Genomic DNA, 13059 nt, shown 5'->3' with positions numbered 1-13059 from the left:
GTCCCTGAATCTGCCTCCCCTTCAAGTCCCAGGCCACATAAAGACTGAAGCTGAGGCTGGAAGAGCTCCTGTTTGAGGACAGTCATGTTTCAAACAAGGAAGGAGCCTGCCCTATGCCCCATACCGTAAGAGGGTACTACAGCAAAGAGTACCAAACACCAGTGAAAATGAGCTAGGCGTACCTCTTTTTACTACAAGAGGGTACCGTGTTTTCCCCCAAATTCGGAAAAAGATACAGCACTCAAACCTGCCACTGTGGCAACGCATGCCCTGTCCCCGGTATCTCCACGGAGGAATTTTATTCCGTTGTGAGCGTTAGCAGCATTTAGGAAGGGCTGTTAGTAGGAGTCATGCCACACTGTGTGAGGATCATTTCCATATTGATCACATTTGTACTTCTTTAAGGGGAGTGTGATGTGGAGCCTTGACACCCCTTTCTTTACTGCTCAGGTCCTGGCACAATGTTTATTGTGTCATAAATAACCAAGAAATGGGTTTCTACAAAGATGCAAAGACTGCTGCTTCCGGAATTCCCTACCACAGCGAGGTCCCTGTAAGTTTGAAAGAAGCCGTCTGTGAAGTGGCCCTTGATTACAAAAAGAAGAAACATGTATTCAAGCTAAGGTGAGAGTTGCTTCACGGCTGGCAGAGAATGGGTTTATTTTTGCTCTGGGGGTTGGTTTCCTTAGACACTGTGATTAGTTGGTTCTTTACCCTGTCATTTTAAATCCCCAATAAAATGAAAAAACAGCTTGACACATGTCTCAGGATTGCTGGGTCTTTGGGGACTGTGGCCAGCCGTTAGTTTCCCTGTGGTTAACAGTGCAGGTGAGCATTGAAGAAAAAGGAACTTTCATTTTTATAACCTGGAACTAACTGTTCCCTGAGACGTAAGGTGAACTATTCACATTTCTCAGTTTAAGGGAAGCTTAGAAAAATAGTTTCCCCATCTTTTCAGCTTACCCCAGGAGATGCTATTCTTTGCTTATGACTTATCTGGAGATGGGTCAAGTGAGTCATCCTGGAGCCAGATGGAGACAAACAGGAAATGCCTGGATGGGGCCTGGGGTCCTGTCCTCCCCTGACTCTCCAGCGGATGTTCCAGCTGCCACTGGAACCATCCAGTTCCAAACACACACACCTCCCTACAGAGTGGATCCAAGCTCGGAAGTTCTCCCCATACTTGATCGTAGGCAGAAAAATTATTTTATCTTTTAAAAATGTAAAAAACATTTCAGTGGTTAGGACGTTAGCTTAATACTGATTTTGCTCTTTTGCTTTGGGATCTGAAAAGCTCTGGTCTTCAGTTAATGTGTGTGTTTCATGCCAGTTGGACTAGGCCAAGGACATTAGGAGGAGAGAGTTTCAAATGGTGTGATTTATTAAGCCCTATTGCTGTGCAGTGTAGGGCCTTGGAACACTTCACATTTTGTAAGACAAGGCACAGACAGCTTGACTCCTTGGCTGCGTTCCCCTTGGTACTCCCTTCCTGTCGCTTTAGAGAGACGGGGTATTGGCAAAGGGCAGTTACCCTCTGCCACACCAACAATACCCTCTTCCTCGTGACATCAGCAGAGTCACATTGATGGCCTCGCTGGTTTCTTTCATTCCAAGACATAGGTTAGAAGAAAAATCTAGGAGACCTTTTCTGTATGTCTATTCTGAGACTCTGGAATTTGGACATGGAGGAGATACAAGCTCAGTAGCAGAATTTCAAAAGGGTTTTCTCCTGGATTCAATTCCGACCATTGATTAGGCATCCAAGTGGTCTTTGCCACAACAAAGCCAAATGTTGTGTTCTGGGCTTTTTGATCATTCCACTGGATGAAGCACCAAGCTGCCTGTGTATATTATATTGGCGCAACTATATGGCGTCTTGATATCGAGGGGGCCGTTGCTGGGCCTTTGGGTGCCTGGCTGGTGATGTATGTAGAGATCCCATTGACATTCTGATGTGATCCCTGTGGTCTGCCTCTGTTTCACAAAGGATTTGGGAGTTGGGGGATTTTTATTTTTCTGAAGTTAAATCGTAACTTACTTTCTTCCTTGAAATTGCAGATTAAATGATGGCAATGAGTACCTTTTCCAAGCCAAAGATGATGTAAGTTTCTAAATTTTATTTCTCTCAAATACATAGGAGTTTTCAAGTGTTTGTGGGGTGATAGACTTTACTCATAGTGTTAATTCACATAATGACCAGTGATGGCTTCTGTCACTGGGATCCACAGTCACTACTAACACCAGCTGTTCAGTTCTCCCTCTGTCTCTAGAAGGCAGTGAATATCGTCTCACTCTCCGTGACCGAGGGAGCGGGGCCGGTGCAGGGTCCCCAGAAGTCGATGGAGGAACACCTTGCACACCCCCCCAGTGGTTGGGACGCAGCAGGGTGGTCTCAGGACTGGGCGTGGGTCCTGATGCGCAGTCAGTGGCCTCCCCACCGCACCCCCCTGCCTGTATCGGCCATTTCATGGTTCTGCTCCACCTTGAGAAAGGAGGGGCAGTTGATGAAAAAACAACGTATATAACGCCTTCAATTTGAAAAAGCACCCTCTATGGTGGGATCTGACATCCCACAGATTGAGACCAGCCTTACAGATTTGTAGGACCTTATACCAGAATGATGACCTTCAAGTACCATAAAACTGAATTCTTTTGAGAGGTCAAACCATGCTCACTCTCCTGTACTGATAAAGCAGAGGTACAATCTGGGGACAGTGCCCAGAAGTGACTCTGCTTACCCCTTAGCCAGATGTGCCGTTCCCAAGCCTTCCTACTAACAGAGGCCTGGACAGTCCCCCAGGTGGAGCCAGAACGACCCAGGGCCACACCTCTTAGTCGGGTCTCACCTGTGTCCTCTCGTCTGTCCAGGAGGAAATGAACACGTGGATCCAGGCCATCTCCTCTGCCATCTCCTCTGATAAGCATGAGGTGTCTGCCAGCACCCAGAGTACGCCAGCATCCAGCCGGGCGCAGACCTTACCCACCAGCGTCGTCACCATCACCAGCGAGTCCAGTCCCGGCAAGCGGGAGAAGGACAAAGAGAAAGACAAAGAGAAGCGGTTCAGCCTTTTTGGCAAAAAGAAGTGAACTCCTTTCCTTCCTCCTGCCCTTCTCTTACCTTTTCAGTGAAATTCCAGCATGCAAGCTCAGAACCAACACATTACTCTCTGTGCCTAATGTTCCTCAATGTGGTTGATTTTTTTTTTTTTAATTTATAGAGCATTTCTGGGGGGGTGGGGGAAACACACCTAAACACTTTATCTCCAAGTTACAAAAGTTTGAGGTGCAGAGGGAAGGCCAGATTTTTTTAATGAAATTATATAGATTAGATCTCAATATTTAAACTGTTCCTCAATTTTGTGAGGCTGTGTTGGAAATAACCCGCCTCTAGTGCTGTTGGTATGCAAGGCAGCGGTGCTTAAACAATATTTCCTGTGCTCAGCTCACCAGAGACAAAACGTACCAATTTCCTGACACCATTCTCTTTCATTTACTTCCGGTGGTTACCCTGAGTCTTGACTATTAGAAGTGCCCACGATGGGTCTAACCTTTATTAAACAGATCGTGTATTCTGATCTCGCTGCAGCCATAGTGCAGCCCCACGTTAACTCTACAGACCATTTGTATCTGGCATCACTTACTAACACACGACATGCGGCTTTTCTGCATCAACTGCTACGACGGTTAAGAATGTCGGTATACCAGAAGGAATATAGAAAACTGATACTGTTTTAAATAATCTGTAATTTCAATTTTTTTTTTTTTGCTGAAATACATTATATTGTATGTTTGAGATAATTCTAGTACAAAGTATAATAAAACTAGATGTATAATAAACCCTTTAAATCATTGGTAAGTGTACAAGTGGTGGAACTGAAGCATTTACTGGACAAAGTAATGTTACTCTAATGGTTACTTGCTCGTGCGTTGCCACACTGTGTTATAATTTGCTTCATTACCTTGCTATTTGATACATAGTGTGCATTTCTCTGTCACTGTAACTATTGTAATGACAAATTTTCATCTTACTGCACAATCAAAATGACATTGATAGGAATGAACTTCAGAGGCTGGGCCTGAACAGGGAGGTGGTCGCTCAGGCCTGGTGCTCAGTCGTACGACCTGTACCTCTCAACTTGTGCCCTATCTGTTAAATATATGCTATGTCATTAAATGCTTTTAAATCTAGCACGGTGACTATTGTTTTTTTTCCTCTGCTGCGCATCCGTGCCAGGTAGAGAAATTGCAAAGGAGAAATGGCCAATGGGAAACATACCATCAGTCTGGGTTCCCTTTTGCATTTTTGTGCACATATGGTGCACCGACTTTGAAAACTACAGTAGACAGGGCAACAAATGGGAGAGTTTTTAGTTACACATTCACATTTTATCTTTTATAAAAGAGTTATCTGAGAGCTGGCCAAACCTGAGCTCTGAGACAGGGATTGGCCCCCTTTTTCCATAAAGGGATAGAGATTCAGTAAGTATTTTAGGCTTTGTAGGCCATGTTGTCTCTGTTGCTCAACTCTGTTGTTGTATGGTGCAAAGGCAGCTGTTGACGGTATGTAAACAAAATAGGCATGGCTGTGTGTTCCAGTAAAACTATTTAGGGACACAAATTTGAATTACATTCAGTTTTTACATGTCACACAGTATTCTTTTGATTTTCTTAAATATTCAAAATGTAAGGTCTTTTTTACACAGATCATACCAAAAAAACAGGCACAAGAGGCCAGATTTGGCCTGTGGGCCACAGTTTGCTGACCCCAGCACAGAGTCATGGGTTATTTATAAGAGATATGCTTGTCCTGTGTTATCTGGGTATAATGACTCCATACCATGTGCATATTTTCTTGCATAAAGCAGCAGCGGATGTTAGCATTGTGGATATCCAGTAAGTTATCCCACAAAGACCATTCCTACTGCTGCATGGGTCCTGGGCTGCACAGCTGAATGGCGTCCCTGATTTCTCTTCTAGATGAACTGAGGCCTCACCATCTTCTCCTCTCCCACTTCTCACATGGACCCAAGGCCATTCATCTCACCATGATAGGCCTTGGCCTCTGCCTTACTCAGGGTTGCAAGTTGTTCAGTTATCAACAGACCAAAATGTTTAGTTAAGAAAAGTATCTTGGAAACCATCGTGGTTAATTATAGTCTACTCTTGACAAAGCCATGCACGTGGCAAGAAGGCCACACCAGTAATCGCAGAATCCCATGAGAGATACGCAGACATGGAGCACTTTGCGTAATTTCGGCAGTTCACAGATCTCTGGTTATGAAGCCTGGTTGGGTGGTACTTGTTCTCTCGCTGCACTTGCTGAGCGTCCGCAGAGGCCTGAAAGTGGAAAATGATGGGCCGTGAGAGGAGAAGCGGTGTCAGAAGACCTCAGGTGAGACGTGTTCACTGTCACAAGTTACAGGCCACACGGGGTCATGAGCTTCAAGCCTGGCAGGGCAAAAATGATGGATGGTTTGGTTAGGTTTTTCATTTTTTTTTATTCTTCCACTGTCTCATTTTGAGGATTTTACACATTTGTTTTTATTGCTGTAATGCTGTGCTATTTTACTGCAATGTTTGGTGATAAGGTATGGGTGATAATACTGCTCCCCCCCACCCCCCGCCATGGATAAATCTGAAGCGTGAGAAACAATGAAAATAAGGCTTTCAGGATGTGCAGTGGCATTCTTGATTGAGTAAAAGCCACTTCTTGTCCCACTTGAACATCTCATGTTGGGAAGCATCTTCTGATGGCACTTCAGTGTTGGCTTTGAGTTGCATTGGCTGTGGTTTCCTTGACGGTACTTAGAGTGATGGTGCTTCTCACAGTTCGCGGCATCTTGAGTAGGTGAAGCAGCATCAAAGACTGGATGACGCCACATCTCACCAAGTTTCTGGCATTCTTAGAATTGGCTGTGTATGGAGATCCTCTAGTAGTTCCCCTGGGTACATTCTTTCCATTTGTTAGTTGGAATTCTTAAATATTTTCCTTCATGTAGTGATATAGTCCATTTAGGAAAGGCGGGATAAATGTTTGAGTCTTTCCCACTATTTACATTGTTTATATTACTTTCATGTAATTTGTATTATAGTAAATTGGTTCCTATCTTCTAAAGAGCAATTTTTAAAATATCATTATGAATTCATGGGCTTAAGTATATTAGAGTTTTTTTCAAGTGAAATTATACCCCTTTTTTTTGCTGAATATATTTTTTAATTTTGAAGTGACCTTTCTAAGCATGACCTATAGCCCAAAAAGGTATTAAACAAAAGAAGGAGAAAAAAAAAAAATCCATCAAAGCTCAAGACTTCTGTCACCAATGATGGTCATGGTGAAATCTTTGACTTTTCATCTCCCAACACTATCCATTGATCAAATTATCCTTTTTGCAACTTAAAATTGGCCCATATTTACTGGTGGAAGCCTCTTCAGATTGGCTTCAGAGTCCTTTTGATACAGCCCTAGTAATCTCTGTTTGTTAGCTTCCTCCCTATCTGGGATGACAAGATGTTCCAGGGTCATCTAGAATATTTCTTGCCCCCAGACCCACAATCAGCCATTTGTCTAAGAAACACTGGATTCTTGTAGTGGAAAATGGTATTTGAAGACTACAGTTTGAGTGCTAGGAATGCTCAACGCTACGTGTTGGTCCTTGTCATATCAGTAGATAGAGCTAAAGAAAAAATAAAGTAACTCGTGAGTTGATACTCAAATTCTGGATTACACGGTTTTTTACTTAACATTGTCTATGTTACATCAGAATCTCCTTTTTCTCTCAGAATTTTGACTCTCAAGGATACAGGGGACACAACATTAGAATATCCTGTAATTACTCATTTGCTTTATTCCATATTACAAACTGGGAAGAGCAATACTAATACTACCACCACAGATGTAATCACTGAGAACAGTTCTTTTTTAATTAAACTTTTTATTTTGCTATTCTTGTAGATTGACATGCAGTTGTGAGAAACACTACAGTCCCCTTTACCCAGTTTTCCCCAGCGGTAACGTCTTCCAACACTGTAGTACAATATCACATCCAGAATATAGCCATTGATGGTCAAGATAGGGACCATTTCCATCACAAGAGTCCCTCTGTTGCCCTTTTATAACCATACTCACTTTCTACCTCCACCCCCTCTTTAGCCCCTGGGAGCCACCAATCTTCTACATTGCTGGAAATTTGTCATTTTTCAACAAATATTGAGTACCTTCAATGGGCTGGGCTCTGCGGACCCATGGAAATCTGTCATTTCAAGAACGTTGTGTAAATGGAATCATAAAACATGCCACATTTTAGGGTTGGCTTTTTTTCCCCCACTCTACGTAGTAATATTGCTTGTATCAATAGTTCGTTCCTTTTTGTGGCTGAATCATACTCCGTGGTATGGCTGTACCACAGTTTGTTCAGCCATTCGCTCACTGAAGGACATCTGGGTTGCTTCCAGTTTGGGGCTATTATGAATAGTTCTGCTATAAATGTTTATGTGTGGGATTTTGTATGAACATAAATCTTTCTTTCTCTGGTATAAAGAAATGTCCGGGAATGCTGAAAACAATTTTTTAAAACATTTTGTATGTGGTCTTTCCATTCTCCTCTTTGATCCCATTTTTTGGCTTTACTGTATGTGCTGTGTCTGAGCAAATCGCTCTATTTGCTCTGTCTCTCTTAGCCTTCATTCATTCTAGTTAGTTCTACACATAGTTGTGTATTTAACCAGTCTTATGTTGGTGATCCTGGTCATTCTGGTTATCTGATGCTCATTCCCTGCATGGTGTGCCAAGTTGGCTTCCACTCCAGCATTTTTTTTTTTTTTTTTGCCAGTTCTCTGGGTCAAGCACTTCAAGGGATGTGCTCTTTTCAAAAATGAATAAAGATTTCCCAAGAGAGAAATAAATGTGAGCTTCAAAGTTTTTCAAGGTATAGACCCAACTTAACAGGCTGCCCTATACAAATGGGTTTTTTCAACTTAGAAAAATCCAATTGACCTGACTGTGAGAAAGAATATTATATCCCATTTGGAGCTTTGAATGCTCTTTGTGAAAGGTCAGACTTCTAAAAGACGGGTTTCAGGAAGCAGAATCAGAGGGACCTCTTTTCCTTTCATTTACGTTAGGGATCAAGATGTATGAGACGCTACTGCTTCTCCTCCGTGCTTTTCTGGGGATTTCCACTCAAGTTGAGGAAGCTCTACCAACCCGTGATACCCATGAACTGGGCTGATTTGGGAGAGTCAGTGACAGTGGGTAGAATTATTTGGTAGAACTCAAGTTCTTCCGAGGTAACACCTCCTTTTGACTCTTCTCTGCAGGGGAGCTTGGAAGAAAGCTGCCTGGAGTTGCCTGAGCTGCGCTGGTTGTCAGCGCTCCTCTCAAACCTGGCCTAGGCCGGCAGCTTTGCTTTTCCTATGGTCGGGCCGAGTCACAGCAGGGAGAGGACACATAGGCATAGACAGTGCTCTTTACTGAGGCTCAGAGGAGCTGGCAGGACCTCCCGTCACTCCCTTGCCCGCCCTGTGCCCACAGGCCCACGGCTGCTCCCTGGTGAGCCTGGTTCGGTGTGTTCTTGTCCCAGCACTGACATCCTGAAGGGCAGCCGCGTGGGGGCCACAGGGGCCTGTGAGCTTGTGCAGGTTTCCACTTGTCTTTCCCTTGTCCCTTCGGATGTTTATCACACATGGGAGACCGACCCATTGTGTCTGGGAGTGGGAGTGGGCGAGGCGGAACATGGATGGAGTTTCCTGAAGCTGGTGCTTTAAAGGGAAAGGGAATTTTCTCTTACATAAGCCCATGGGGACCGCCGGGTGGGTCGCCCTGCGTTCCAGAGTCGGGGCTGGGCGGAACCTGGGAGCTTTCCCTGGAGCTCGGGCCAAGGCTGAGCTCACGGCATTTCCCCCGGGGATCCGCTCAGTTCTCAGTCACCATTTCAGTTTCTCTGTCCTGGTGAATTATTTCCAGTGTTGCTGTCTTTAAGCTTTGATTTTGTGAAGGAAACAGGCACTGCAGGTTCAAATCTCCCACCCAGGGCCTCCACGTTAGGGGAATGTCCTCCAGCCCTTATTCAGATGGCCTGACAGAGCGTGCGTCGGGGCCAGCTCGCGGTGTGCAGGCCAGCCCGGTCCTGCTGCCGTCTGTTACACACGTCTGTCACGTCTCTCCGCTTGGATTTTGGGAGCCTTGTCTTTCCTGGGCACACGTGACTGGATGACTTCATCCGGCTTGCTCAGCCTCTGCTCTGCTGGGGAAGGAACTCGGGCTCTGAGGCCAGACTGGTTTGAATCGTGGCTCCACCAGCTTCTAGCCCTGTGACAAGTGTTCCCGCATCCCCTCTGCAAAGCACCCACTACGCGCCAGCCGCCAGCCGCTCTGGGGAACGGCCCCTGTGGTGCTTACAGAATGCTACGCTCCTGACTGCTGCTTCCTATCCTTGAATGAGGTGATGAACACTGCACTCCATAAATCCGTTCCTTCTCTCCCACGGTTTTCTGCTCTGCCACGGTTTTCTGCGGGGCTGGGGGCTCTTTTGTCTTAAAGCACATTTGTTTACTAATGTACTCAAGGCTGCCCCTGACTTTGCACGTGTTGATGGCCCTGTGCCCTCCCTCCCAGGTGCTTGGTTTGGGGCACACCTGGCTTTAGAGAGCAGATGTGGGTTAACAAGCAGGAAGGACCTCCAAGGGTCTAGTTGCACTGGCCGCCACCTACAGCAGTCACTGGGGGTTACTTCAGACGTTGTACAGCCCAGCAGCAAAGGAGGTGATGCCGGGATGCTGTGCATTTACAAGTTACCCAAATGCCAGTCTAAGGAATTGAATTACTTTTTTAACTAGGCCCTCCAAAAGGTGCTAATTATCTGTTTCTTTGGGGAGTCCGAAAACCATTTAGCTGCGAAAGAGCCACAGCCACAGCCACGTGGGTGCACACGGTCCCTGGGTGCCCGCCCCGTGGCTGGGTGCAGCTCCCTCCGCACTCAGCACCTGCTTTCTTACAAAGTCTCCCTCTCTGATGGAAACGAAACTACCGGAGAATTAATGACCTAAATGCGAAGGGTGTCCTGCGTGCCTGTGTGCTTCGTGGTAGACCCGAGGGTGACTGGGTGGGAGGTGCTGAGGCGGGGGACAGAGGAAGCCATTTTGTCAGGGCTGAGGGCTCGGTGAGGAGGGTGCAGCCAGCGCCTGGAAACGGAGAGCAGGCAGAACGTCTGACATTCCTCAGGAGAAAGAATTTAAGTTCCGCAGGAGAACAGTTTGTAAAGATGAACCTGCCCTTGTGTTATATTTTTCTTTCTGACACTTGGCGTGTCCCTCATTTCTCTGTCACAGTTGCCTCTGGGAGGTGGGCAGGAAGTGGGGGCATCCCTGCTGTGGGGACAGAACTTCGTGGCCCCTTGGGTGCTGGGACTAGTGGAGGCCCATGTTCCACCCATGGCTGTCCTTGTAGCACTCGGCACCCAGCCAAAGGAGTGCCATTTCTACACTGGCTCTCACAGCCAGCATTCGCCAAGCGCCTACTGTGCGCATCAGGTGCTGCCCTTAGCGCTTTACACATGTTAACTCATCCAGCCCTCACGGTGACCCTGGGAGGTAGATACTGTCAGAGCTGAGACCAGAACTGTCAGCACAGGAAAAAGAAGACAGCCAAGCCAGGGCGGGTGGAACCGAGACCACAGCATCTCAGAGCGAGCTGAATCTCTGACAAGGGCTGGCTGACCCCAGGACCCACCGTCCCCCTGCCTCACCTCCCTTCGAGAAATGAGGAGCTCAGGCTGGAACTGAACATGCCAGAACAACTGATTGGAAAAAATCAGTCAGTGGTTTAGGTATGGGGCCCTGAATAACTGGTTTTACTTGTTTCCACCCTTTGTTCTTCTCCAGACAGAATGCCTTTATCTTGCTAATAATAATAGGTAACATTGGCTATAACGTTGTGCTGCGCACTCAAGTTGGTTATCTTATCAAATCCTCACAGCAACTCTATGAGGTAATGTTGTCTTGATTGTACAAAAGAGAAAACTAAGGCTAGAGAGTTAAGTGCTTGTACAAATAGCAGCTGGGGATTTGAATTCTGACACATCTCTCCACAAGCCACACAAGTAGACTATATTAACTGCCCACTGATGTCCCTCACCTACATTCTTTTCCTACAGTTCTCTGTGCACTGAAAAAGGACTGTCATGGAACCAGTGCCAGCCAGTGGCACGTTTCATGTATGTAAACCACCACTCTAATGCTGGGTCTTTAGGGAAAGGACTGCGATGCTCAGTATCTCACTCTGTCCTCACCCAGGCTGGAGTGCAGTGGCATCATCATAACTCACTGCAGCCTCCAACTCTCAGGCTCAAGTGATCCTCCTGCCTCAGCCTCCCAAGTATCTTAGGACTACAGGACTGTGCTACCACACCCAGCTAATTTTTAAAATTTTTTTGTGGAGACAGGAGTCTTGCTATGATCGTCCTGCCTCAGCCTCCCAAAGTGCTGGGATTACAGGCATGAGCCTCCACACCCAGCCAGGCCTGAGTTCTTAAAGTCACAGCTCTTCGCTGACTCCTTGAGCATAAGTTTAGATATGCAAGTGCCAGTTTTGCTCCCAAAGATGTGTGCAATGCAATCGGAGGATATTGATGCCTGATTCACTGGCCTTACAAATCTGTAGCTGTCCAGATTTGAACTGTCAACATTTGCTAAAGTCCTTTTGGGATCAAATTGAAGTTCAGATAAAGAGCGCGTGGTGGAGACACAATACATATTTGTAAGAAAGAGAAGAGAGAAGGAAAGAGAAGGAAAGAAGAGAGCAAAGAAGGAAGGTAGGGTGGAAGGGTCCTCCAACCAGCTGGGTACTCCGTAGCCTCTGAAAGGTGGTAAAATAAATCATGGCTCAGCATAAAACCCCTGCCTGTGGTTGGTGTTTAGAAAGGAGGGAGGAGAGGCTCAGCCCACAGCCTGTGTGGATAGGCTTCCTTTTATCTCCTTTACAGCCAAAGGATGTGAAGACACGCTATGAGAACGGTGGGCTCCAGCTGAGATAGGTCAGATTTTCACTCTAGCTCCCTTAACTGGCCACAGCGCTCCTTTACTCTCTGACTTCCATCATTCCTCTTTCCTCTGATTTCTGTCTCTTTCCACTGTCCACACATCTGACTCCTTGCTGTCCCTTCAGCCCCTGTGGCCTCCTCTCCTCCAAGCTCGGAACTGCACAGGCATCTTCTGGGGCTCGGGTACCTAGTGGACTCTTCCTTCAGGTTTTTAACAACTACTTCCCTGACCTCCCTCAGCTTACAGACTTTCATTTCAGCAGAGCATAAAAAAGACCTTTTTCCTGGGACAGGAGGCTGAGCTCTGGATGCCCAGTCATCATTTTCACCATTAGTTCCATTTTACAAGCCAAAGTGCCCTATCAAAAAAAACAGGGCAGAATAACTCTGGTCTTCCAGCCACTAGCAGGGAGAGCACAGTTATCATAACAAGGCTCTTTCCCACACTGGTGGTGAGACCCCCATTTTGCAGAAGGGGGCAGTGGGGAAGGGTGAACACACAGAAGAGTTCATTTTCTGTTTGTTAAAGGAATAAATGGATTGAGGATCCTTGCATTTCAAAACCTCCTGTCAGAGAGGGAGACTGTAAGAAAGCAGGTGCTGAGTGGTGAGGAGGCTGCACCCAGCCACGGGCCGGCACCCAGGGAGCGTGTGCACCCACGTAGTTTCCCAGCCACATCACCTTCTGACTGTCAGGCACTCAGACTCCCCAGAGAAACAGATAAATCACATCTTTTGAGGGGCTTTATTTTAAAAAATAAAAATTCAGTTTCTTAAGCAGGCATTTGGTTAATTCATTTTAGTGAAACATTGGTAAGAGATGCAACATTTTTAATAGGAAAGACAGTATGATAAAAGCATTCTTAATTTTTTAAATTCTCTAATAATTCCACTGGCTCACATCCATCAAACCCTACACAGTTAAACGTCCTAAGTACCTATTCTGAGTAGTATTTTTCTTTCTTTCTTTTTTATTTTATTTTATTATCCCAAGAAGCTGTAAGCATAGTATTTTTACTTCAAT

The 13059-nt window shown here is 45.8% G+C and overlaps 1 protein-coding gene across 2 annotated transcripts in view; it reads left to right on the top strand.

The window, feature by feature from the left end:
• SPTBN1 (spectrin beta, non-erythrocytic 1) overlaps window positions 1–4188 on the top strand; it is a 190653-nt gene extending 186465 nt beyond the window's left edge. For both annotated transcript variants that reach the window (XM_069494377.1, XM_069494378.1), the window contains 3 exons: window positions 451–624; window positions 2059–2101; window positions 2869–4188. In XM_069494377.1, coding sequence (XP_069350478.1) covers window positions 451–624; window positions 2059–2101; window positions 2869–3087 — 436 coding nt within the window. In that variant the 3' untranslated portion in view covers window positions 3088–4188. The remainder of the gene's footprint in view (window positions 1–450; window positions 625–2058; window positions 2102–2868) is intronic.
• The last annotated feature ends 8871 nt before the right edge of the window (window positions 4189–13059 follow it).

The sequence above is a fragment of the Eulemur rufifrons genome, chromosome 19, assembly GCF_041146395.1.
Source record: "Eulemur rufifrons isolate Redbay chromosome 19, OSU_ERuf_1, whole genome shotgun sequence".
Classification (NCBI taxonomy): Eukaryota; Metazoa; Chordata; class Mammalia; order Primates; family Lemuridae; genus Eulemur; species Eulemur rufifrons.
Note: the sequence above shows the minus strand (reverse complement) of the source record. Positions and strands in the feature narration are given on the sequence as shown.